Below are 27,236 nucleotides of genomic sequence, written 5' to 3' on the forward strand. Positions count from 1 at the left end.
GCTGTGCTCAAAGACGCACCTCAAGACACAGACCCAGCCAGGTGCCTCTCCATATCCATGGTGCCCAACATACGCTGGCTCGAGGAGGTGGTTGAATGATTGAGTGAAGGAACCTGAGGAAATAGAGAAGGCCCATATATCTTATATCACAAGGTACAAAGCTGCAAGTATCATGAAATAGGAATTGGGTTCCAAGAAGAAGAGAGTGCTTTAGGAACAGGCTTCAAAATATCATGAAGGAGGTGGTGGTATCAAGCCTAAGCCTGGAGGGTGACCAGGGCTGAGGCCGAGATGGAGAGAGAGCAGGAGCAAAGGCACAGGCTCCGTCAACAGTGATTCAACAAATGTCCGCCCGTGTCCACTGTGTGCCAGGGCCAGGGCCATTGGCTACTGAGTAGCCCTCCCAGAACTTACAGTCCTAGAGAGGAGAGAGGCAAAATGGAACGAGAGAGAGAGAGAGTATATGTGGGGGGTGTTGGGAGTAGAAGGGGGAGGACACCTACAGGATTGAGGGGACGGAGTCGGGAGGAGACTGTCGAGCTGGTCAGGGCGGGTCCAGAATATTCAAGGATCTGAGCTCTCAGATCACTTTAGGCCTTTCTTCTCCATGAGCTATAAAAGGTGTTTGATGTGGAAGGAAGGAAAGAGAAGTAACACTTACTGAGCTCCTGCTACGTACCAATGAAAAGTGCTTCCCTACAATATTTTTATTTAATCTTCTAAACCACTTTGAAGTAGGTCTGTGTATCCTGGTTTTACAAATAAGGAGGCCAAGTTTAAGCAACGGTTTAGTGGTAGAATATCTGTGACTCCAAAGTCCTTGATTTTTTTTAAGAGTACACCATGCTGAACAGACAGCATGCATGTTCTGTACCCTCTCCTTGCATGCCGGCTGAGTGTGTGTGAATACATGTGCATGCACACCCACGCTTGCCCACACTGGCCTGCACACAGGTACCAACTGTGGGCTAAAGGAGATTCTGATTACTTCCACCCAATTAATGCTCTGTTCATTCTTGCTGTCTCCTTATGATTAGAATTAATTGCTGCTGATTACACTGTGTGGAAGGGAAAGGACGGTCATCAGCAGTTTTGCCTGGGGGATAAAAACATTATAATGCAAAACAAAACTGATTCCTGAGGACTTGAATTAAGAAATTCTCTCTCTTGGAGAAAGAGCAGGCCTTCTGTAACCACAAATCAATATTCTATGACCCTACCCAGGCAGAAGGACAATCTGTCCCTGCTCCAGTCCTCAGTAAAGACAAAAGGAAGTGAGGCAGTCTATTTATTTGAAAAACCAGTTGTGTATTAAAAAATGTGTAATTTTGCAAACTCCTCCTCTGTAAAATTAGGACATCTGATGAGGTAAACTCCAAAGTCTTCTATTAGTTAAAACTCCTCTGATTGCAAGTGCCAGAGAAGCCAACTCAAACTGACTTGGGTAAGAAGGGGAATTAATTAGGTCTCATACTTTGAAGTCCAAAGAAATACTGGCATTAGGCTTGGACCAAGTGAATGAAACTGTGTCTTTGGGACTTCCTGAGTTTTGGCTCCATTCCCCGATGGTTCTCCCTGCGTCCCCACCCTGTGGGAGCACAATGGCTGCCTGAAGCTCCAGGTGGGTTGGTGTCCCCTCCTCTCAGCTTTCTGGATGATTCCCTCTCTCACAAGCCCCAGCATTGAGTTCCAGTGGGCTTGGGCCATACCTAGCTATTCCCTGTGGCGAGGGGAATTCCGTGCCCTGATTGACCAGGATAGGGTGGACTCTACCCCCACCCGTACGGGGTCAGCTCCTCCTGAGCCACAGGGACTGGCATTGAGGGTTCAATCTGGGGAAAAATGGAGTGTTGTGAAGGGGCAATAGATTAAGAGCAGGAAGACAATGCGAAGTGGATGTCCACTGCTGGTGCCCTCATGTATCTTGTGACTGTCTAGTCACTACTGCTCTGTCAAGTAGTGAAATATGAAGTTCAAATACATTGAGTACCTGAATGCAGAAGGTGTGATTAGAGAGAAAAGAGCAGATAAGTATTTCTGAGCGTCTACTTACTTTATGTTGGGGCCCGTGCTGGGTGCCTTCATGTTCATTGTGTCATTCAATCTTCATAGTAGTGAGCAGGTATTCTTATTCCCACTTTCTAGAAAAGGAAATTGAGGTTAGATGGTGAGCCCCTTGTCTGAGGTTTATTTACTTATTCTTCCCACGAGCATTCTTTGGTGGGGCGATAGTTGCGGTGGGTGAGCACGGTTGGGGAAGATGCCAGCCCTGCCCTCCAGGAGCTCACAGGCTAGTGGAGAAGAGAGAGGCACAGGGCTCCGTCTGCATCCAGTGGGGCCCAGCTCAAGTCTGGCACCCGCCTCAATCTGCTGGTTCCCAGGCCACGCTCCTTTTGTCCCCCGGAGGCCCTGGCCCAAGGCTCCCTGTTCTGCTAAGGTGAGCATTGTTCCAAAGTCTGGAGATCAAGAGGGACTTGTGTCCCTGGAGGTCCAGCAGTACTCAGCTGGCTTCATTCTCTAGCTATAACTAACTGGATGTCACAGGAACATGGCCCCTTTCCCCGAGGATCCCCTGCATGGGAAAAGGGGGTTATTTTTCCTCTACAAAGCCTTGTCATCCCTGCATCCCACAAGAGCAGCATCTTTGGCCCTACGTGGGCCCCTTGGAAATGTCTGAGATAGTGACATTCAAGGCCTCCTTCTCATCTTCATCAGACAACACCTCCTCCAGGGTCCCTAGGTCTGGACTTGCCCCTTTCTGAGGCGTGGCAGAAGTCCAAGGCCTCTTCACCTTCTGGAATCTGTCATGTTTGCCAGTAGCATTTCTCGTCTTACAACCATGTTCTCCATCAATGGAAGTGACCTCCATTTCTCCTCCAGTAAAGTCCTGAGATAACCTCAGCCCAGGAAGAAGGAAGGGCCAGGTTTCCTTCCCAATCCTCCCCATTAGCAGCCAAGTGTTTATTGAACACCTCATGTGTCATACGCTCGGCTAGGCCCAGGCAAAATTATGCACAAAGCAGACATAGTTTTTGTAATCATGGAACTCAATAGTCTAGGACAGAAAGACATTTATTTTAAAAAGCCCTCCATACACATGTGAAGTTGCCAACTATGACGGGGTTCCAGGAGGTGCCAGGTGGGCACAGGACTGTGGGCACTGACTGGGCCAGGAGGTCAGGGAAGGCTTTCTCCAGGAAGCGGTGGTGGAGCTGAGGACTGAAGAGTTAGCGGGGTTCCCTAGAGGCAGTGAGGCCGGAGGTCTGGGACAATCTGGGACAGCCTTTCAGGCAGAAGCTCTGCCACAAGGGAAGCATGAAGTGGCACATAATTGATTTAAGAAATCCTGTTCCTTAAGAGATCGATGAGAGCATGATATACAATATAACTTGTTGTCTTGTGGTGACTAACACAGAGCTGGACTGAGCAGATCCGGGTTAGACTTTGTCACAGAGAAGAAGACAGCCACACGGACGGACAGACAGACCAGCTGCCCATGCGAGATGTGGGAGAGTGAGAATGGAAAAGAAAAGTTCCAGAGAAAATACATTCTATCTGAGAGACTGGATGAATGTGTTAGGCTCAGTAGGAGTTTAAGCCCAGCTTTGTACCCATTCCACAAGTGGGATCACTTCGCCTTGGCCTGACATGAAACCAAGATGTCCCCCAAAGAGCATCAGACCCAAGGAGATGACAGTAGCTCGACATCACAGTGGATTTTCATTGTAGGAACCACAGGATTCTCTTGGCACAGCTATGCAGCAAAATACAACTAGCTTTCACTAAGCAGAGTGCCACAGAAGGCGCTGTAGGGGACACAGAGCTGCCCGGCTTCTGGAATCACATTCAGACTTTGTATTCGGGGTTGATGGTGACGCCAGCACCGGGGTCCCCAGACTGAAACCTGGTATGCTATCCTCAATGCTTTTCCTAGGGCAGCCACTCTGCCAGCACCCACACTCAGCCCCCACGTCACGCCAGTGTTACTTGACAGATATTTCTAGTTCCTTCCCCTTCACTCTACTGGTGGTGTTCTGGCTCAGGCCCCCACCATCCTCCCTGCCTTCAGTCCTGGTCCCTTCCAGACCGATTCTCCTCCAGGGCCACAGGAGTGTTTGTCCTGAAGTCAACGCTGATATTCTCTCCCCCTCCCTTAAAACTCTACCATGGGTCCCCGTTACCTGCAACATAAAATGCATGCTTATTATGTCATTCAAGGGGCTCATGACTTGTCTTTGTGCATTTCTCAAGTTCCCCTACTCATCTTATCAAAGCTATTCCAGTCACGCTGGAATGTAGGTGTCTCAGAGTCTCCAAAGGGACCGTGGTGCCCCAGCATGCTTTTATTTGCCTCTGCCTCTGCCTGGGGGGCCTTTCCTGGCCATCATCCTGCTTACCTGGCCAGTTCCTAGTTTCCTTCCCGGCCCCAGATTTCAATCTGAGCTCCGTTTGTCTGTTGCCTATTGTCCCTACTCTGATGTGAGTTCCATGAGAACAGAGACTTGTTGGTTTGTGTGCAGTTGTGTCTCAGCATCTAGAAAAGTACCTGGTACACAGTGGGTTTTCAGTAATTTGTTGACTAAGTTGATTAATAAAGTCTTGTCTCAAAAAAAGACACACCTCAATTCAGCTCAGGTGTTGCCCCCTCTGAGAAGTCTTCCAGGGCCCCCCCGACATTAAGTCTTACTTTCTGTGCCCCCACTTCCCTCCCTTCCATCTGCAGTAGTGGTCGTTGTCTTGCTTTGCAATTTTTATTTACATGGCTGATCAAGGGCAGGGACGAATTTCACATCTCGGAATCCACGGCAGCTGGCCCAGAGCCTTACACTGCAGACAATAAATATTAAATAAAAGAGCAAATTAATTTTAAGAAAGTTGAAATAATAAGTCATGATAACATAATAATATATAGAAAGCCACAGGTCTTAGAGCTGAACAGACCTGAGTTTGAGTCCTGAGCCCCGACTGCTAACGGAGAGATGTGAGGCAGGTAGCATGGGGAACTTGGGTTTTCTAGCCGTAACATGGGGGTGATGAATCTGCCTTGCTCGTGCACAATAAGTGAAACCAGCACAGAGCCTAGGGGAGGGTAAGTGATCATAAACATCCATTCTGTCTCCTGAGTTTCAAGTTCAAGACAGTAGTTAACAAGAGCATAGCACAAGGGCAGGAAAGAAAGCCATAAAATGTTAGAGCCAGGAGGACCCCAAAGATTGGAATTTAAACCCAACCTCACACTTTTTCTAGAGAGGGGATCGTTTCTGTTTTGTTTGAGATGGAACAAAAATGTCCCAAAATGAGGGGTAAGTGCGAGGAGATGACCAAGAATGAGGTATCAAGATGGAGTTTTACTACAGTTATGGCCATCCCTTGTTGAAACTGGGAAGTAAACCCAATTCTTCCTAACTATACAAATGGGGGAATTCAAGTCCAAGGGGTTGTCAGTGACCTCCTCCAGGTCATATAGCCATTTGGTGAAAGCTAATGCTCAAATACGGGTCTCCTGACTCACAGAGTATTGCTCATCCATTAGCCCATGTAGGTGCTTCAGATTCAGGCCTAATCAGGAGGAAAGCCACAGGAACAGGGGAGTGGGCTTTTATTTAAGATCAGGATGCCTTCAGCAAGCCCTTTGATGGACTTCTTTGGTTCTGTGACACCAGCTAAGTTTTTGCAGTTACCTCCTAAGGATCACCTTTGCTGAGCTTTCTTATGATCCCTTCTGCAGACGGGGTCGCCAGACTCTGAGAGCTTCTCTGGTTGAGTGGGCGCAGGTGCACTTGGGACAGATTCTACAACCTGTTCATTCCATTCCAAGTCTAGCTTGATGTCATTCCCAGCACTGCGAGATTCCCACTGATCCCAGACGGGACAGAATACGAAAAACAAATGAGTCGGGAAATGAGAAGAAGGAATATTACTGGGAAGGTGATGATATACTCAAGTAGGACCATCCACAGACTGGAAGCAGAGACCCTTAACATTTGGGATGATTCCTTTGAAAATTACAGAAAAGTATATACACATAAAAATTGGCCTGTAAGGTCAGAGGGGCAAAGAATCCCTAATGGCCCCAGGCAGGAAGTCCTGATCTAAAGGCAGAGAGGTTTTGGAGCATCAGCAAGTTATCTACAGGATCCTTGCCCAAAACAAGGTCAAGGCCGCGCCGTTGCCTGAACCAAGCTGAGGCCAGAAGCCAGGAGCAGTCAGCCTTCCTGCTTATTACTCCCCTCTTCCCCCTCCGCTCCCCACCTGCTCCGAGATGCTGCTGCACAAATATTTACTTTGGTCTTTGGTCTTGTTTTTATTTTGCATCAACTGAAGCTTCTGAAATATCTGGGAGGCGAGCAGGAGCTGAGTGTCTATCAGAGAGGCAGAGTCTCCTTTGGGGCCGAGCTTCATCCAAGTCCCAGCAATTGCTGAGCAGAGCCCAGCTGGGCAGGCACAGCAGATTTTGAGAGCCAATTTCCAGAGATGTGGCCACCCATCAATGGGGGAAATGGGAGGCACTGCTTGGAAATTGCCGGTGCCTGGAGTGGGAGAGGAGAAGTGAGGGAGCAACAAAGCAAGCAGTAATGTGGGAGCTGGGGGAGGAGGTTAACTTCCCTCTCGAGTGAGAAACAAGCCTGAGGTAGACAGCTGGGGTTTGTCTACCAGCAGTCCAGGGCCAGTCAGGAGGGGAGAGGCATCTGAGAGACTGAGCTTTGCTGGAGTCAATGGGGAGGCCACTCTGCCCACCAGAGTGTGGAAGGGGATGGACAACGATCCTATGAGGTCACCACAGCCCGTGAGGGCAGGTTCCTTTCCCCCTTCCCTGTCCCCAAGGGTCCATTCAGGGATTAGTTTTTCCAGGAAGCCAAGGAAGCCAAGGAGGCTTCCAAAGCCAAGATTTCAAAGCCAGATTTCAAAGCCAAGGTCCCTCTCAGTCAAGTTCTCACCTACCTGTCCCGTTTCACTGCTCCCCCTCCACCAGATACTGTGCGTCCCCTAGACACTGGTTCTCACCCAGGAGCAAATGATTCCCCACCCACCACAACCCAGGGAATGTTTGGGAATGTCTGTAGACATTTTTGGTTGTCACACAAGGTGGATAGCTCTGCTGGCATCTAGTGAAAGAAGCCAGGATGCTGCCAAACATCCCACAATGCACAGGACAGCTCCTTACAACACCATCCCGCTGAAAACATCAATAGTGTCTGGACCATCAGCAACTTGAGAGCAGTAACCTCACCCCCTGCAGTTTTTTTCACTCAACAATCCCACTGTATACACTCTTTATACCTACCACATGGCCCAACACATAGAAAGTGCTTGCTAAGCGTCTGTCGAATGAAGAAATGAGTAACAAACAGTGAATGAATGACAGCAACCTGCCTAATGTGGTCTGGAGTCTAACGCCCCCGCCAAGGTCATCCCACCCAGACATTATACCTGAGGTCAGATCTCCATCTGTTCTCGCCCAGCCAGCCCCTAGCCTGACTTCTCTCCCAAATACCCCATCAGAGTGGCCACCACCTTCATGCTGGCTAAAGCTGGCCATGGTCAGCGTGGCTGGAGAGGACAGGGAAACACTGCTCCCAGGGAAGAGCAGAGAGAGAGTAAATCAGAATGACAGACCGTCTAGGTCGACCTCAGCCAGTTTTACAGGAGAAGAAACTGAGGCACACAGCATGACAGGGACCTGCGAGGTCTTCGTCCTGAGCCTCTGGAATACAGATTTCAAAACAATTTCCTCACCCTTCCCTCCCCTCCNCATCAGAGCGGCCACCACCTTCGTGCCGGCTAAAGCTGGCCATGGTCAGCGTGGCTGGAGAGGAGAGGGAAACACTGCTCCCAGGGAAGAGCAGAGAGAGAGTAAATCAGAATGACAGACCGTCTAGGTCGACCTCAGCCAGTTTTACAGGAGAAGAAACTGAGGCACACAGCATGACAGGGACCTGCGAGGTCTTCGTCCTGAGCCTCTGGAATACAGATTTCAAAACAATTTCCTCACCCTTCCCTCCCCTCTGTCTCTCTGTCTCTCTTTTTCTCCACCCTTTCCTTTTCTTCTTTTTTATTTGTTGTCTCCCTGCTTCTGTTACTAATCCTAACACGTGCTAAATGGTGCTGGAAATAAGTTAGAACATGTCACACCCTTGTCCTTTAAGAGGTCATGCTTTGTTGGAAACAACAGGTTCATAAATAATGGTAATGATAATAAAAAGAGCTACAGCTCACCAGCCAGCATTGTGCTGGGTGCTTTGGATGCACCACTTCTAACACAAAACTGAGGAACAAAATAGACACAGAGGACTGACGGCTGTGAGAGGGGAAGAGGGAGGGAGAGACAGGGTGAAAGGAGGTGAAGGGCTTGGCCCGAGAGTTCATGTGCATGACCCAAGGACGCACAGTGTGCTGAGGGCTGAGGAAGGCGGGGCCGGGGGCTGGGTGGAGGTGGGCAAAGGGGGGAAAGTGGGGACATCTGCAATAGCATCAACAATAAAAATGAAGTAAAAAATAAAAATAATTTTAAAATAAAATCAAAAGAATGATATAGAAAAAAATCCTGTGAGATAGGTAACATTATCCATTTCAGTGATGAAAATGCTGAGGCTCAGAGGAGGTGAGTGGCTTGTCCAGGGTCACATAGCTGAATGAGTGGGAGCCAAGATTCACACTGTGCTTTTCAGACTCTGAACCCCACATTCTGAATAGACGCTCAATGGAATACAGTGTCGGGATGAATACAGTGTCAATGTCTAGCCACGAATGCCAGATTTAAGAGTTTCTGTCTTACCCTGGAGGTGACAGGGAATTGGTACAGGGTTGTAAGTCAGGAAGTGATTTACAGTTACCAAATGTGAGAACTTTACCCTCAGCGAAAATGGGGAGAAACTGACGAAAACCAATTAGGAGGCGGAAGCAATAGTTCAGATGAGAGATAAGGCTCTGAACTAACGGAATAGTAATGAAAGAAGAGAAGAGGGCAGGTTCACGGTGTGTTGAAGAAGCAAAATAAGCAGCGCTTGGTCCAGCACAGGCATTTCCTGCCCTGGGGAGGCATCAAACAATGTGACTAGAAAGGACTCTGGAGTTAGACCTAGGTGGGTCCAAATCCCGTAAACCCACGTGCTGCGTGTGTGGGAGGCATTGGGCATTTCCTAGTGACACCGAGGGTCGGAGGGGTGGGTGAGCTGAGCATCCGGCAAGGTGTTCTGCACAGAGCCAAAACCCTACTTCTGACCCCCACCCCCACCCCTGCCCTGTGTCTTATCATTAGTAAAGCAAACGAACTCTGGGAGCTTGCAGAAGGCTGAGTAACGGCCCCGACGCTATCCACATCCCAATCCCCAGAACCTGTAAATGTTACCTTGTATGGAAAGAAGCTTCCAGAGACATTATTATTAAGGATCTTGAGGTGGGAGATTGCCCTGGATTTTCTGGGTGAGCCCGAAATGCAATTACATGGACCCGTACACGAGAGGAAGGCAGAGATGTGACGTGCACAGGAGAGGAGGAGGCAAGTGACCGCAGAGACCGAGAATGGAGTGATGTGGTCACCAGCAAAGGAATGCTGGCAGGCACGGAAGCTGGAAGAGGCCAGAAACAGCTTCTCCCTTGGAACCTGTAGCAGGCCTGTGGCCCTGTTGACACCTTGATTTGGGCCCGTTGAAGCTGATTTCAGACCAGTGGCCTCCAGAGCTGTGCGACGAAAAAGTATCTGTTGTACTAAGCAACCAAGTTTGGGGTAATCGTTACAGTGACAACAGGGAACTGACGTAGAGCCCCCCAGGTACCCGAGTTTTAATCCGCCCTTGGCTGGCTGGGCCACTCTCCGAACCGTTTTCACGTCTGCAATCGTCTCCCGGCCCTGCTCTGCTGCGGCCCTCACAGGAGGCACCCGCCCTTTTGGGCCACGTCTCACACGTCAGAGAGGAAGCCACTCTCCCTGTCAGTCTGTCTCCCCCTTCGTGTGTCTGTCCTCTCTGCCTCCCTCACCGTTTCTGTCTGGATTTTAGCTTGCTGCAGCTCGTCTGCGGTCTGTCCTCTGCCTGTGTTTCTCTGCTTTTTTCCTTTTGTCTCGCCCTCTGCCTTTCTCTCTTCCTCTCCCTCTCTCTCCCCCCCGCCCACTGTCTGCATTTATGTCTTTCTCTCACTGGCCATCTGGTTCCCTCCCTTTGCCGTCCACTTCCTGCTTTTGTCCCTGCCCCTCACTCCATTTCTCCCCAACCTCCAGGTTGGCATTCCCCTCAGCCCTTCTCATTGTTGTTCTCTCCTTATCTTTCTGCTGCATCCTGATCACTTTCTCTTTCTGCTTCGGCCTCGGCCTGTCTCACTTGGTCTCCTCCTCCCTCCTGCTGTGTGTCTGTCTGTCTGTCTGTCTCTCCCTCATGTCCTCACTTCCAGGGCACCCAGGACTTGCCTGCAATTGGCAAGGCCTCTGCAGTTCCATCGGCGGCCTCCACGCCGCACTCGAGAGAGGGATTCATTTGTTGAGTCGTGTGCCTGTGCGACGCCGCGGGAGGCGGACAGGAGATGTTTCACTGTCGCATGGTTCTCCCGGCTTCACCTGGAGGCTCCTACACAGGTGCCTCTTAATATTCCAGCAGTGCTGTCAGCCTTACCAAAGAGAAATCACTTTTCCTTGGCCTGCCCCTCTGCAGAATTAATCAATCTCCTTTACTGATGATCATCTGTTGCTGGCGGGGATAGGAATGTGAGCAGAGAAAGAATTCTAGGTGGGGGTTGCCCAACAGGAAGCAGGTAGGAGTTCTTTTGTTCTTTCTTTCTTTCTTTTTTTAATGGAGGCAGGATGATGGCAAGGCAAGACCTGCCGAGGACAGGGACTGTGTCTGTTTTCCTCTTCCCCGTATCCCAGCTCTTAGAACAGTGGCAGGCATGTAGAAGACACTTCATGAACATGCGAATGAATGAGTAAATTGAGCAAATGAGTGAATGAGTGAATGAGTGAATGAGCATCATTCCTCCTTGTGCCCATACTTGATGTGCCTCAGTGCACAAGTCAGTTTTGATTTCTCATCTGCAAAATGGGGGCGGTAATTGGGCCTGCCCACAGCATGCACTGTGGGGAGAGGGGACGTGGAACACGGTGCCCCATGAGTGGGGCGGGACCTCAGCTCCCTGCAGGGCCAGGCAGGCCAGGGGGGCTCACTGGTGCTTCTGGAAGAGCTGGAGGGAGTGAAAAGTGTGGAACCAGCTTCAGAGACGAGGGCTATGAGGGAAGGTGTGGGATGGGAAGGGAGGCTGCAGGCCAGGCGGGAGGGTGTGTGTGAGACCTGTCCCCTGTGGGACCGCTGTGGGAGGTAGGGAGCATCTTCACTCAGGAAAGCCACGCACCCTGAAGGAGGTGTTCCTGACCCCGGCAGGGAGAACTCATCCCCGAGGCTGACCATTCTCCCCACAGTGGGATCGCGCTGGAATTGGCAGGTGCTCAGTTATGAAATGACCGGGCAGCCCTCATCTCTCAGAGGAGGAGGATCAGCTCATCCGTGGGGCTGGCCACCTCTTTGCCTCCTCCGAGCCCGCTGAAGCCCCCTCTTTTCACCAAGGCCCCTTGTGACCACTCTACTTAATTCTGTGACCTGCTCCCTGACCCCCAGCACGGCCCGTACCCTGTCCTTTACCTTTACTTCATCGTGCTTATCACTCTCTGGCATCCTCGGTCATTTACAGATGTGTTGGATGGACACTCCGTGTCTCAGGGCTCCCTGGGGACAAGGGTCTCGGTCCGTTGGTTTCACTGTGTCAAGTGCCAAGACAACGAGATGCAAAGCAGGTTCTTGATAAACACTTGTTGAATGAAAGAATGGGGGTGAGAGTTTTGCAAGCTCATCGTATTGCGGTCTCTGCTTGAACATACCCTGTCAACACCGGAAAGGACTTGAGAGACTACATTTTACCCACAGAGGAGTTAGGTCCAGAGAAGGGAAAGGGCCATGGTCACATGCAAGTTACTGGCGGAAACCAGGCTGGCCTCCAGATTCCCACACATGTTCTCACTCACTGCGGCAGACCTGAGGCCCCGAGACAGAGAGCAGAGGGTGCTGTGGTCTCCTCCAGTGTCCTACAGACCCGGAGAATGGGTGTTTTCTGAGAGCAGGGGGCACACGAGGTGAAGAGCTGAGCAGAATGGAACATTCCATGTAGTCATCTCTCAAGGGCAGGGAGGTTTGGGAGGCTGGGGGAAAAAGGTGAAGGGGTGAAGCAATAAAAAGTGAAACTCATGAACACAAATAACAGTAGGGTGATTACAAGAGGGAAAGGTGGGTGCAGGCAGGTAGAAGATGGTAAAGGGGGGGGAAATGGTGATGAAAAGAGGCTTGACTTTGGATGGTGAACGCATGCTACAACGTACGACGCATACTACAACATACAGATGATGTGTTACAGAATTGTGCACTTGGAATCTATATAATGTTATTAACCAATGTCACCCTAATAAATTCAGTAATTAAAAGAAGAGAATCTGTGACATGAATAATTCCAAAGAACTGATAATTCTGAAACCACTTCCATTATCTGATTTTTTTCCTATTTCTGATTTTCCCTATTTCCTATTTAAGGACCTGGAGATGTACCATCTTACAGGCATCTAGGGCTCGGACTGAACTCCTGGTCTCTCCCTGGCCCTGCCTCACCGTCCGGCTGCCACCCTCCAGACCATAGCATCCCAGCCACCCAGCGGCTCTGGAAAACTAAATGAGGCAGGAGCCACCCCTCACCCCTTCCTCTCCTGCAGGTCCATGTCCAGTCTGTTCACAGACCCCGCTGCTTCTTCCCCCGGATCATTTCTTCCTATCCCGGTGGCCTTTCTCCTAGCTCAGAAAACCCACGTCTTTCCCTCACTAGACCCTTGCAGCCGTCTCCTGGCCGATCTGCCTGCCTCCGCTCTACTTTTCTTATTTTAAGCGCAGCAGTGACCTTTTAAAAACACAAATCAGACCATTGCATTTTCCTGCTTAAAATTCTTCAGCAGCTTCCCATTCACTCGGGGAATCCAGGCTCCTCAAGGTGGCCCAGAGTAAGGTCCATGTGACTGAGCCCTTGCCCGGCTCCCCACGTCAGCCCTCTTCTGTCGGGGTCTCCCACAGGGACCCTTCCCTCCACTGCCTTTCCTCCTTCACAGATGCCGCCACACCACTGTCCACTCCCAGATCACGGGCGTCTCCGCGGAGAGGCCTGTCCACGCCCCGCCCACGCCCCGCCCACGCCCCGCCCCGCGGCAGCACTCTTCCGGAGCTCAGCTACAGGCCCTGCACGCTTCACAGCACTACTATAATCGCAATCCTGGATTCATTCGGGTGTATTTTTCCTTTGCTATCTGTCTCCACTTCTAGACTTAAGAACCACTGTCCTAGTTGTTTCTTGTTTTGTTTTATTTTGTCAGTTTTTTTCCCCACAGAATAGCCTGGGCCTTCTGGAGAATCTGAACATTGTAGGCGATCAATAAATACCTTGAGTGAATGAATGATAGATACAACCATAGGTATTTACTATTTTCTATTGCCTACAGAATAGAAGTTTAAGTTCCTTAACTTGGCATGCAAAGCCCTGACAGCTCTGTCTCCAGCCTACTCGCAGGCTCTCCTTTCGCTGTGTGCTCTGGCTGCCTGGGCCCTCGGGGCCTCCTCAGTTTTATTTCTGGCCCAAGGTCAAGGTCGCTTCCCCGCCACACACCACACTTCCTGCTTCTCCAGGATCGTCTCTCTCTCCCTCCCCTTGCAGACTCATCTTGACCCTTCAAACCTTGGTCACGCACCCACTTCCATGAAGCCTTTCACAATGCCTTCCTTTGGAATTAAATCTCCTTTTACGTGTCCACAGAATTTAGTGTTTGGATTTATGATCAGATCACACTCAAGAGAGGAAAAAAAAAACATAGGCAGGGTGTTGAAAGACACTGGTTCCCATGCTACCTATGCAGTTCCCAAGCCGCGAGATTCTGGGTGACCTTGCGAACTCGCCTTTTTCAGTTTCCTCCTCTGTAAACCCGTGCTCTGCCCTTGGCGGTGTGGGGAGGCTTGGTGACAGTCACCGCAGGGCGGTAGGCACAGTAAAGGTGACGATGCGCCAGCCTGCTTGGCAACGTGGTTAATTTGGACTTGTTCGTTTCCTCCCCTGCCCTGTGAACCACTTCGATCTAATTCTTCCGTATCTAACCCCAGCCCCTGTCACCCTTTGTAAGCACATGCACACGGGAATGAGCAGTAAATGTCCAAACCCTCCGCACCTATTGAAGGGTCCCGTGGAGTAGGAGGCTGGGCTGCTGACACACACCCTTCAGTTCAAAACAGCTCGGGGAGGAAGTGGCTGAATCGACATGAGCTGCAGACAGCCCCAGGGAAACCTTCCTGCGTCTGGGACTAAAGTGCCCCGATCCAGCCCGCCGTCTTTTCCTGCTGGCTGCGGGAAAGACATCTGCGGGCTTGACCTCCGCCGGCTCCGTGAGAATCTGAGGAGGCCGACATTTCCAACTTGCAGCCCATCCTGAGACTTTTGTTGGCACCGAACAGTTGGGAGTTTTCACCCCGATTTTTTTCTCTCTAAATTCTGCAATACATCGAACGGGTTCCAGCCAAGAGAGTTACTGCCTTCTCCTTGCCTGGATCTTAAATCTTTGTTCAAAGGCAGCTTGTTTTAATTGAAATCGTTCAATCACTCTCTCCCCATCTCCCACCCACGTCCCATTTCTTGGCTCAGACAGGGCCATCACGATAAATAATCTGGAGTGAGGCTCTCAGCGTGTAAGGGATATGTACTGTGGTCGGAGAGGGGTGGGAAAGAGGGTTGTTCCTGACAACTCCCACCTTAGAAGCGGCCTTTCGAACAGAGCTTGTCTGCAATGATGAACACCTCACTGTGGGACATTTTACCCGAACGGCCCAACTCCTCTGCCTTTCGAAACTCCAGAGGGTCGATTACCAAGGATGCCTCCCAGGGCTGCTTCCTGTCACTGCAGGCTGGGGAGGAAGGGTGCAGGCTTCCCTCTTCCCCACTCATTTATTTATTCAGTCAGCTCTTCGTCGGTCACACACCTTGTCACAACAACCCTGGGAGGCGGGCATCTTTGTTCACACTCGCAGATCAGGGGGGTCCCACAGTGCTCTAGTTCTCTATCGCTACATAACAGGTCTGCCCCAAACTTAGAGTTTAAAACAATAGCTGTTCTCGCACGTTTCCTGTGGGTCAGAGATTTGGGAAGAGCTCAGCTGAGTGGTTCTAGCTTGGAGTCTTTGACGGAACCGCAGTTAGACGGTGTCTGGAGCTGGAAGAGCCGGGTGCTGGAGGGGCCGAAGGGGGACTGGGAAGCCCTCTGTGGTGGTCTCTCCATGTGGTCTCAGGCCTCTCCCTGCAGCCCTCCACGGACCACTTCAGGCTTCCTCACAGCGCAGCGGCCTCAGGACTGCTGCCATGGTGGCTCAGGACCCTAGCTGGAGTATTCCCCTGAGCAAGGGGCAAATGACATCACCTTTTCTGACCTTGCCTCAACAGTCCCACAGTGTCACTTTGGCCACTTGTTTTGGTTACAAGTGAGTCCCAAACCCACCCAGAGTCAAGAAGAGGAGACCTAGACCCCATCTCTCAGTGGAAGGAGTATCAAGGTTGTAGTGTAGAGTAACATGAGAGGTGGAGCTACTGTTCCCGATTTCTTTGGAAGATACAATCTGCGATACACAGCGTGTGGCAGAGCCAGGACTGAGAACAGATACATCTGACTCCCGAACTTCTGCTGCTACTTTGTAGCCCAGTCCGCAGGGAGCTCTGCTCCCCACCGTGCCCCTCACCGTTGGCGCACACAACTGTGATTTGGTCTCCTCCTGCTGATGAGAGCTGGCTGGGTCTGAGCGGCAGCTGCTTCTGCGCACCTGGCAGTGAGGCTGCCTTCAGGGTCTGCTGGTCAGAAAGGTCATGCCCAATGCCAGCTTATGAACTTTTTAAAGAAGAGGACAGAGAAGGTCAGTCAGATCCAAAGGAAGAAAGCAGGTGGCAGCCCCAGAGCACCGCGAGCCTGCAGTGGAGCTCGCTGTCATAAACAACTCATCTGGTGTTTTTCCTTCTCCCTCCAGGCACTGGCGTGGGATGACTCAGCCCTGACAGAAAAGGTGCCTTCAAGTTGGGAAACAGTCCAGGGTTGAGGAAAGTTCACGAATCTGGAGGCAGACGTTCCTGGTTTTAGTCCTGACCTTGAACGAGTTCCCTCACCTCCCAGGAAGTGCCTTCCTCACTGGGTTGTTTTGATGATCGAAATGCCTACGTAAACAAAGCACTGGGTGCACGTGGGGCACAGGCCACGTGGCCCAGAAATGCTAGTTTTGGCATCTGGGTCAGGCCCAACCCCAAGATGGGGGCTTTTTGAAGAAGGTGGAGAGAACTCACTTGACTGCTCTGCAAATGCTGGCCCAGCCCCAAGACTGGATGGCATGGTGGCCGAGACCTGTGCTGTGAAGGGACAATGACACAGAAGTTTCAGCAGGCAGAGGAGTCAGCCCTGTGAGGCGTGGAGGGCGGGAGGGTCATATAAGAAGACAGACAGTTTAGGCGAAGCCCCGGAGGGAAAACAGTCCAGTATCACTGGGGTGTGAAGGGCCAGGTCGTGGATAGAAGGCGGGAGGTGGCAAGTACAAGGCAAGAGACTAATCAGTGACCCAACTACGAAGGACTTTGTAAATCAAGTTCCAAGATCTGAAATTTAAAGGCAATTGGGATCCACTGAAGGGTTCTACTCAGTTGGGTAACGTGGTCAAACCTGTGTTTTAGAACAGCCCTCCTGGCTGTGGGGGAAGGAGGCGGGCCGTCATGGGCACAGAGTCCCTCTGGGACAGGGTGACCGTGTAATCCAGGGAATGGGTGATGCCGGCTCTTTCTCGGACAGCAGGGACCTGGAGAGAGGTGGACACACTCCAGGGAATGGAGGTCCCATGGGGAGGAATTGGTGACAGTTTGGGTGGTCAGAGCTGAGGGAGATCAGATAAGTGATATGGGGTTGGGGTGATGTCAGCTCAGAGGCCAGGGAAGAATGGGGCAAGGGGAGAGAAGTATCACAGAAGGCTTTATTTACTAAAGGGACGTCACCTGACTGGAGTCTTGATAGGTATAAGTTAGCCAAGGGAAGCGGGGAGAACTCCGGGAAGGGAAAATAGCTCCTGTGAAGGCCCAGAGCGGCGAGACACAGAGCACAGAGCACACACTCCACGTAGCTGACTACATGACTGTGGTACAAATGTGTGTGTCACTCTGGTCCCCAGGGGGCTTGTATTTATTTCAGTGGGTCCTGAATCCTTAACCAAAGACCCATTGTTGGTAGATTTCAAAATGGAATGGGGACACGATTCGGGATGAGAGACTTTTGCCATGGTCCTGGGGCGACCGGACACTGCGGACACAGTCTGCAGGGGCAGGCAGCCTAGACCCACACCCGGGGCCGCTCCTTCCCAGTCCGTAGCCCTGGGCAGACTAGGACTCGGCACACCTGTGTCCTTGTCTGTTAAATGAGGAAAATAATAACATCTACCTTTTAAGGTTTTGCGAAGAATAGTACCTACCACATAAAACTTGGAGTAGTGAGTGATGTGACTGTTTTTATTACTGTTGTCATTTCTAACACTGCTCCTTTTTTCACTCTGCCTCCATCTCTTTTCCAAGTGGCTCCTTAACGCACACACTTGCAGATATGAAGCTGGGGCGGAACGTGGCGAGAACGTTTTTGGACTATTATCGGCTGAGCCCCATGGTTGAGAAACTGGCGCTTCCCATGCCGAGGCTTCGGTAAGTGGCTGCGCAGAGCAGTGTGGGCGGGAGCCCGGCTTTGCTGCATTCCTGTTCAGGGGCAACTTCCCTGAGCCTCCCTCTGGCCCTCAGTTTCCCATCTGTGGCAGAAGAGCTCAACGGAGCATTTCCCGAGTATGAAGCCCAGTAGGAGTCAGGCAGTGAGGGGTGGCCACCTTTCACGGGAGTCCGCAGGGATGGGGGTTACTGCGAGCTGAGTGCACTCATCACTCTTAGCTAGTCCAGGTGGTACCATGTGCTACTTCACTGGAGAACTCATCCTCAGGGACCCCCACATCATCTTGGCTCATAAGGTCTCTGATCCTCCCATTTCCTCATCCATCAAGAGGGGACAATAGCACTCAGTTGGAAGATTATTGGGAGGTGGGTGTTAAGGCACAAGGCACAGTGCCGTACAGGCCGTGTCCCCTCAGTGCGTGACAGACCCCTTCTCTCAAGATGCAAATGTTCGGGGCTGGAGAGAACACACCCCTGAGAAGTTTCGGCTCCAGTGCTCTGCCAGGGCCAGGGAGGAGAGGAGGTCAGGAGAGGAGTATCCTTCCTGAGGTCTGGACCAGAGGCCAAGGCACTGGGCATCCCCATGCCTGCTGGAGATGAGTCCAGTGAGCATTTGGGCCTCCGAGTTGTGCTGACCCTGCCCTGCCTCTTGGCTTTACTTCCTGCTGCCCCAGTGGTGCAGCCTTTAGTGAAGGACATGAAGATGTCTAACTTACTGCTCCTGCCAGACCAGTCTTCCCACCGTCCTTGCCAAAGACCTTGACCATGTGCTCTGCTGCCCCAGGGCCTTTGCACCTTCTTCCCTCCTTACCTTATTGTTAACAAAAAGCTGTATTAATCACTGTTACTTACTGAGTGAAGTAATAGTTCTACCAGATCCTATTTCTTTATTCCTTGTAGGTATTATATTTTCCATATTATGAATAAGGAAAAGAGAGCTCAGAAAGGTGAAGAGAATTGCCTGAAATTAAAAAAAAACAATTGTTTTGTCAGAACCAGAATTTCATCCTAGGCTTTCATGATCCCAAAGCTGGACTGAAGTCCAGTTGAGTCCTAGCTGGGAAGTATGGGTTCAAATTCCTTCTCAGGCTCATGCTGACTGTGGGGTCTTAGGCAAGGTCCTTGGCCTCTTTGAAGCCTTTCTCTATCTATAAAGTTGGGATAATAATGACGGCCTCTAAAGATGGTTTTAAAGATTAGATACAAGTGTGGTCCAGTGTCTGGCAGCCAGTAGGTGCTCAATAAATGTCTCCATCTCCTCGGGTTTCTGGGTTGCAGTCCCGGATTTCCAACAGGCTCACCGCAGTCCCTGGGCCTCTCTGGTTGGGCTGGAAGACCTCTCGGGGCCCAGGTTAAACCGAGCTGTGAGTCACACGTCTCCGAGCCCCAGCTCCAGGCAGAGTCTGCATGACAGTGCACTCTGACTCATGCGTGGTCTGTCTTGATCGTTCACCATCCTGTGGGCTCTGCGTGCCCCCTGGTCCTTGGGGGAGGATCTCATTTACTTTCCCTCTGTGCCCCCACAGCGGCTGCACTGTACTGTGTGCATTTGTTCACCGACTGCTTCATCGATTCATTCATTCACCCAGGAAAACAGCACCTCATGCAAGGGCTCTGGGGGAAGGATGGAGCTGAATGTATAAATGGTTAAGGCACAACCCTGCCTTCGAGGGGCTCACCTCTAGAGAAAAGTACTCAGTTCAGTATTAGAAGCCATTCTTGGTTGGTGAAAGTTCTTAAAAATTTAAAGCTTTATAAAACTCAAAAGGATCCTTAGAATCTCATTTACAAGTTAATGTGGGGATTGTCACTCAGGTCCTCTGTCAGCCTGATTAAAATCATCTCGATCTTTTACCCCTTTTTTCTGGCCTGTTGCGTCGTCGCAGACCAGTGAGAGGGTGCCGACGGTCAGGGACCTTAGCAATCATCTGGGACCCCTCCTCACGACGGGGATGAGGAAGTCGAGGTCCAGAGAGCAGACGGGACTAGAGCCTGGGCCGCCAGATCCCCAGCCCGGTGCCCTCAGCACCAGATGGTGAAGAGTTCTCTGGCTTGGTGGCGGGGGGGAGGGACACTGAAACTTGGTCTAGAGGACGCAGGGGACTTCTCAGCACCCTGATGTCACCTCGTCATGGAAGCCCCTGGCCCTGTGCTTTGGGGCCATATTTAGAAAACAGTGGGAAAGCTCATTTCTCAAAGTTCACAACCTTGAGGACTTAAAGTAAATGTACCCACCCTTAAATTAAGAAAAACAAAATTAACTCCCTCTCTGACCCCACATCGCTGCCTCATCAGACTGTGGACACCACTTAGCTCTCAACTGGTCTGAAACTCTTTAAAAATGAATTTCCAGGAGGATACAAGGGTCTGATTTGGGATTTGAATATTTCCCTTTTCTTGTATTATTTTCCACCGAAGCATCAAATAGCATAAGAGAAAGAGCAGTTTTGGTTTTAAAAGAAAATTACATGTTTTGACCCAAAATTAATCTTTGTTTTCTCTCATCTCTGTGAATAATTATAATATGTCAGTTTCTACCCTTGTGCCGGAGGGAGCCTGTCAGCATCCCTGGTGCCAGGCCATCGTTGGGCCCCAGGGTCCCCGGGGAGGGCCAGCAATATGGGCCTAGGAGCCCAGGCTCAGGGACAGGATGGATAAAAACTGGACAGGAAAAATGAACAGGCCAGGCAAGCCTCCGTGAGGAGACAGAGCCTGAGTGGGGTGGGGGAGCCAGCCGCCTCGTGGGAGGTGGGCTCAGGCTCCAAGACAGGCTGGGTGGGCTGCCTCCATTGTGGGGCTTTGATGTACGTATACTGGGCAGGGGTGGGGGGTGGGGTAGGATCATCACTCAGCACCTGGAGCTCGCCATGTGCCCAGCCCTGCACTGGACACGGGGAGGACATAGATCACCCTTGCCCACCAGGAGCCCAAATCTATAGAGAAGAAAGGCATGTACACGGGCAAAGACAACAAACAATACAGAACAGTGTCCCCAACTGCTCAGCTACCTATGAGGACACTTTGCGAGCTGACACCCTCTCTCAAAAACCTGCCATGACTCCCCACTACCTTCACCATAATATTTCAATTCTTCTTATTGTAAATTCAAAGCCCTGGCCTACATCTACAACCTCATTCACAGCCTCTAACACACCCCTTCCCCTTGAGAGCACCTCCTCCATCCCCCGATCTCTACCACATCACGCCCAGTGCTTTAGCGAGAACAAGCCAGCTATTTTCATGCCTCCCTCCAGGTCTTTGTTCCTCTTCCTGTTCCCTCTTCCTGGAATGTTCTCCCTGTTTGTCACTGGGTGGTGAGCTCCTCCTCATCTTTCAAAGCCCAGTCCACGTACCACACCTCTGTCTCTGTTCTCCACCCGAGACAGAGCTGCTCCTCTCTGTGGAACTCCTCTCTACATTTCGCACACACCTGCAGCCTGGTACGTCCCACGGTGTGTGGTCATGGAGTCTTTGCCTGTCCAGCTTCTTCACTAGACAGGTTCTCCTTGCGGAACTTAGTCACTCCTGTGTCTTCGTGCACAGCGCAGGAACTGGCATGGAGTGGGCCCTGAACGTGTGAATCGTAAAACGATAAAACTGAAGAAGCGCCTAAGAACCGTCTATTTCACCCCTTCGTGTTCTAGGAGAGAAAAGGGAGGCCCAAACCGAAATTACTCTCTGACACCATCTGGTGCCAGTGAGTGTCCCAAGAAGGCTTCTGAGAGGAAGTGGGGTTTGAACTTGGTTTTCAAAGCTGAGTAGAATTCAAATAAGTGGAATGGAGAGGAGAGAGAAGGTATTTCATGTTGGGGGATCGTTTTTGAAGGGTGGGCAGCAAGATTTAAAAGGAGAGCATTTCTAAGGCCATGACAAGGCCAGGGTGTTTACAGCAATGGGGATGGTAAAAGTCAGACTGTTTATCAACCTCTGCTCAAGCACCTCCTGCGTACCAGGTCTGTGCCGTTCTCAGGAGTTATAGAAAAAACCCAAATGCATCAAACTCATAGTCTCGTGAGACAGCACCCAGAAAACGGTGTGCCGAGAGGGGGGTTACGAAGGGCAGCAGAAGCCTTGAGAGAGGCTCACCCTCTGGGAAGCCGCTTTTCCAGAGGTGAGCCTGGAGGGGTAGGGGAGGGCATTAGAGGGAGAGGCACTGCCTCAGCAGGTCCCAGAAGTACGGAACGCTGGCTCTCTAGCCCATCATCTCTCTTGGCCCCCGCATTTAGCTACAGAGGCTCTGCGCCTCTGTGACAACCCCACCAGTCATTCTGCACATTCACATCTGCAGTGGCCACTCCCTGGCCACTGCATACCTCCTCCAAATGCCACCATCTACCTAGGGCCACCTCCCCTGTGACCATACTTTTACCAACATAAAAACACACCCATCTTATTTCTCATTTTGCTCTTTGAGTGTTAAGAACCACACCCCTCAGTGACATATGAATAGCATCTTATGTTTCAGAAAGCTCTTCCCCCAAACCTGATACACTAGAGTGTATGAGGCAGGAAGGACATGGGCTCTTCTCAGTGTTTTAGAAATAAAGAAATAAGGGCTCAGAGAAGGGGAAGGACTTCTCCAATATCAAATTACCAGTACACAACACTCCAAGCGTGTGCTCCAGGCGGCGGGTGGGTCTAGCTGTATCTCACCCATGCTGGGCAGGCTTTGCCATGTTAGCAGGTTCCTTCTCTGAGTGCAGAATTTCAGACAGTGAGGCTTCCTGGTCGAGAGCTATGTTGGAGCAAGGTGTCCCCTTTGCGTGGTGTAACCTGTTGTCTTTGCCTCACTCGTGAGGCATCAACAATGAAGGAAAACCGGTATTCCAAGGTCAGAACATGGGGGGCTATGAGAAGTCACTTTTCCATCCTAATTTCAATAGCCCAAGAGATTTCCATATTCATGGCATTTACCACTTTCTGCCATGCACTATAGTTCTGTGTTACTTTGTGTAGTTATTAGGGGTAATTGTCTCCTCGACTACACTCATGCAGCCTGAGAACAGCATCAATGTCTGACTCATTTTTGTCACCTCCAGGACCATTGGACCATGCCTAACACCTAGCATCATGCCTTTGTAAGTTGCAGTGCATCTACTCATAATATTCCATTCAACATCACAATGCCCCTACAAAGTTGGAATATTTTATCCCAATTTTACAAATGAAGCTCAGGGAAGCTAAATAATTTGGCCAAGGTCACACCTCTCATATATAGCTTACCTGGGAATTCATCTGAGTTCTTTCTGGCTCCAAAGCCCACTCATTTAACTGCCAACAAATCTTAGTCTGATGCATGGCTGAATGTGACTTACAGTCACAACATAAGGCCCTGTATGAAAGAAAATGCAAAAACTGATCGGGCTCGGTCCCTGCCCGCCAGAAGCTCGTAGTCCAGTGTGTGAGCAAACAGGACAGTGGACAATTGCTGAAGAGTAGTGTTAAGTATTGCATTGGGTGCTGGCACTGGGTGCAGGGACACAGTGATGAACCAGGCCCATCTCTGACTTCCAGGAGCCCCCAAGCTTGTCGGGGAGACAGACCCTTGTGAAATGCCACAATCAGGCTGCGCTGAGGGGAATAAAGAGGACTCTGAAGCCCCGGGGGTTGTGAAGGTGGTGAGGGCCTGGGCTCTTGTATGTGTCCAACCCCGTCTCACCTCGAATGGATAGCATGGGTTGGAACCAAGGTGGAAAGGTGGAAGACTTGAAGGGCAGTTAGGTTTCTCCAGAACTAAACAAGACAACATATCCACCCACCCATCTATCTGACCATCACTCACTGAATCACTGTGCTTGCTCTGAACTGGGCCTTAGACTGGGCTCCCGGGACAAAACAAGACTGCTGTTCCTAGGAGGTCAGAGTTCAGTGGGGGACATGGACATGCACACAAATGCTTTCAGTACAGTGTGTATATGTGCTGTCTTTCTTCTCTCTGTTATCTCCCCCTTTGCAGGAAAGAAAAACCCCCTCCCCACAAGTACCCACTCCCGAGGGGCCGGGCCGGCAACTACCCCAACGGCAAGAGGGACAAGAAGAGCTCAGTGGACCCCAGAGACCCTTCGGGCCCTTTTTGAGGACGTGAAGTCTGGGCGGTCTTGTGGAGGCAGGAGCGTGCGCCTTCTGCTGGGCATGGAGTTGATCACCCTCTTAGTTTCCAAGATCAGGGCTGTGGGATCACGAAAAAGCTAGTGAAGGGGGAGGGAAAAAATGAGAAATTTCATTATTGATTCTCCCTTTGACCAATGGGAAATCAATTGTAAGGCTTCAGCTTATGTCTCGGGAACGAGATAGGAGAGTCAAACCAAGCGAGGACGGATGACCTTGTCCTCCACACAGAGACCCTCACAGGAAGCGGAAAGGGGCGCACCCCCTTTGGGAGGTTTGACACATCTCAGGTCAGTTTACCTGTTTCAGTTGTATATTCACTCCATACAGACAGCTACCTTTCAGAGTGAGCTGAGAATGAGTTTACAGTTTTAGAAAAGCTGTGTCCGTATTTGCTGGCCCAAAACAACATCAACCACACTTACAACCCAAAGACAAATGTACTGTTGGGAAGAGGGGGACAGCATTTTTGAAATCACAGTTTGTCTTAGACATTCAGCCACTTTATCTCTGAGTTGCATGCCCCCTGACTCCCCCAAACCCCCGCATGCAACATCAGAAAACTGTTCTGAGAGCTATTTCCCAATGTTAGCTCCAAAGATAGTAAGTATTGGTCACTCATGCTCCACATCTGGTGGTCACAGATCAAACCTGGCCCCCCAAAAGGTGGGCATTTAGTCTGAAATGGGGCAAGGCTGAGTGCCAGGTAAGGAGGATACAAGGGACAAAAAGATGCACTCTGAGTCGGGTGGGGATGCTAGAGTAAAGCAACAGCAGTAGCCATCTCCAAGGTGGGGCGAGCTTAATATGGTGTATTTTTCTAAAGAGTCAAGTGCCTTCGGATGATGAATGGGTCCAGGAGAGTCTGCTCCCTCCCTGTCTGCGTGGCAGCGCTTCGGGCTGAGTCACCGTGACAGCCTGCTAATTAAAATGACCTCCCGGAAATGAGGATTAGCGGATAGGGAGAGGAAGGGAGGCTCAAGGGAGATAGGGCCTTTAGCACAAAGCTCCCATTAAGCACTTTTTTTTTTGCTTTGGGTTGAAGATTTTCTATGTTTGTTGCAAAAATCGAGAGCAAAGCTTATTCTCCCCTCTGCTTATTGGTTTTCAGCAATTATAACAAAGAACCATATGTTCGCTGGCTGCAAATGTTGTGTTGTGTATACAGCTTCTCCCCTGTGTGCATGTTGCCCAGAGGAACACAAATAAAGCGGTTTGGGCAGCTCTTCTGTCCCTCTGAGTGTTTGTGGTACCTTTCCCATTAGGTGTCCCACTCCTTCAGGAGCTGACCAGCCAAGGCAAATTCGGTGTGACCCCCACTTTGCTGTCAGGGGCTCTGTCACCAAGATAAGGTGGAACAGTCGAGACTTGACTTTCCAGCGGTTCTCATTCAGGGTCCTGGGGCTTTAGTGGATTGCGGTCAGCTCAACGGGAGCCGTCAGCGAGGCAGCTCTTTCAGAAAGGACGGCAGCTCCCGAGACGGCGTAAACAGAGGCAGACCGCATAAAATAAGAGAGATGAAAGTCCTGGTCTGCTTTTCTCTGGCACCATCACTCCTGTATGCTGCGAATGTATTTAGGCCCCACTTTTAAACACCTGCTTTGATCAATTGGCTCCCAGGCCTCACAAGCAGTGGGTATGCTAATAGTTCATGAGCAAAAGCTTGGAGCCAGGCAACTCTGGGTTTTCATTCTGTATCCTGACCCTGGTCCTGACTCTCAATAGCTGTATGGTCTTGGGAAAATTACTTAACCTTTCTGAATCTTAGTTTTCTCATGCATAAGATGGTAATGATGATGTCTACCTTGTTGTAGCAGTTATGGAGGTTTAATAACTTAGGTGTGGGGAATACCAGAAAAGGTGCTCAGTAAATGATAGCTCTGCTATTGGTTAGGTCGCCAGCAAGGTGAGTTGTCTGCCAATCATTTCCAAGTAGAAATGAAAGAGGATAGTAAAGTTGTTTGTCCCTGAGATTAAAAAAAATAGGGAGTGGAAGTAGGAAAGCAATCTGTAAAAAGTTAAAGAGATATCTTGGACATTCCTTTTGTCCAGAAGAAGCAAACCTTCTCTTTGTTGTCAAAAGTAAAAACTAACTCTAAGAAAGTATTCTTAGTAAGATAGATTTTAGTTTACAAATGAGGTGAATAAAGTTGCCAATCATTGAATGGGCTCCTGTGGAAACAGTGAACTCCCCATCACTCGAGGTATGCAAGCAGAATCTGCATAAACACTTGTCGTGGAGGGAAAGGGGGTCCCCTTCTCTAGGGAGATGCTGGATGCTCCGTGGCATCACCTTCTAATCTGTCAGTCTGGAGAGGAATGGTGTGAAGCAGGAGGTTACATAACTGATCTCAGAAAATGGAGTGTACAGCATGAAAAGTATCTTTTAATGCTAAGCAGGTGTCATTCAATGTGTCTACAGCACATGGACTTTGCTAACATGTAGCACTCCTTTAGAGGAAAAATACATGGCTTATAAAGCTGACTGTAGGATGTTTTTGTAATAGTACTTTCTGCTCTTCCACATTGGCAGAGCAGAGAGGAAAGGCCTGACCATGAAAGGAGGAGTTTCCAGGGGACCTCCCTGTGACCGCGGCTGCTTAACAACTCCCTAGCTTTTTTGGATCAGATTATGCCTATCATCTCAAGTTAGCAGAGGAGGATTTCAGCACTAAGATAGGGGACAGCACCAACCCAACCCTAAAGGTGAATCAGCCATAAGCTACTCACCCACCCAGACCCAGCAGAGGGCGCTCTAGCCTCTCTTCTTGCCTGCCCACTTTCGTCTCAGGATAGAGCCACAAGCAGGAAGGGGTGAGACAGCTTTACAAAAAAAAAAAAAAAAAAAAAAAGGGTGGAGAAGGGAGGGACATGCTGGGCCTCTACTTTGTTCTCACACAACTCTTCATAAGCAATGCCAGTGTTTTTCTGCATCAGTCCAGAGGCTCAGAGACAGAAATGAAGGTCTATGTAGCCTCAAAAACTGAGATCGACAAGTAGGAGGTCCCCAGATTCTTGTGCGAGGCCACAGCAGAGGCTGGGTCACCTGCCTTGATGATACTGTTAGCTTAGCAGCAGCAGCAGCAGCAGGGAACCTTTTGCTAGATTTTCCTATTGCCTTTGAGTAGGAGAGGGGACCGGATGAGCTGTGTCCCCTCACGGTAACTCGGCGGCATGCCTGAGGCTTGCCCAAGAAGACCCCAACTCATTTTCCTAAGTTGTAAGAGCTGTGCCAACCATGGAAGTCGGAGCAGTTTACATTTGTTGAGCGTCAGTTCATACATTTACCCAAGCAAAGCGGCTTTGCAAGGTGGGACTCTGAACAGATGGGTAGGCAGTGTTGG

General features: G+C 50.3%; 1 protein-coding gene across 2 annotated transcripts in view; it reads left to right on the forward strand.

Annotated features, from left to right (window-relative positions):
- LOC118985015 (BEN domain-containing protein 5) overlaps positions 1 to 25,097 on the forward strand; it is a 1,089,084-nt gene extending 1,063,987 nt beyond the window's left edge. For both annotated transcript variants that reach the window (XM_037043322.1, XM_037043321.1), the window contains 2 exons: positions 17,670 to 17,766; positions 23,741 to 25,097. In XM_037043322.1, the coding sequence (XP_036899217.1) occupies positions 17,670 to 17,766; positions 23,741 to 23,861 (218 nt within the window). In that variant the 3' untranslated portion in view covers positions 23,862 to 25,097. The remainder of the gene's footprint in view (positions 1 to 17,669; positions 17,767 to 23,740) is intronic.
- Positions 25,098 to 27,236: the final 2,139 nt, after the last annotated feature.

The sequence above is a fragment of the Sturnira hondurensis genome, unplaced genomic scaffold (assembly GCF_014824575.4).
Source record: "Sturnira hondurensis isolate 20B ecotype Veracruz unplaced genomic scaffold, ASM1482457v3 Scaffold0004068, whole genome shotgun sequence".
NCBI classification, from domain to species: Eukaryota; Metazoa; Chordata; class Mammalia; order Chiroptera; family Phyllostomidae; genus Sturnira; species Sturnira hondurensis.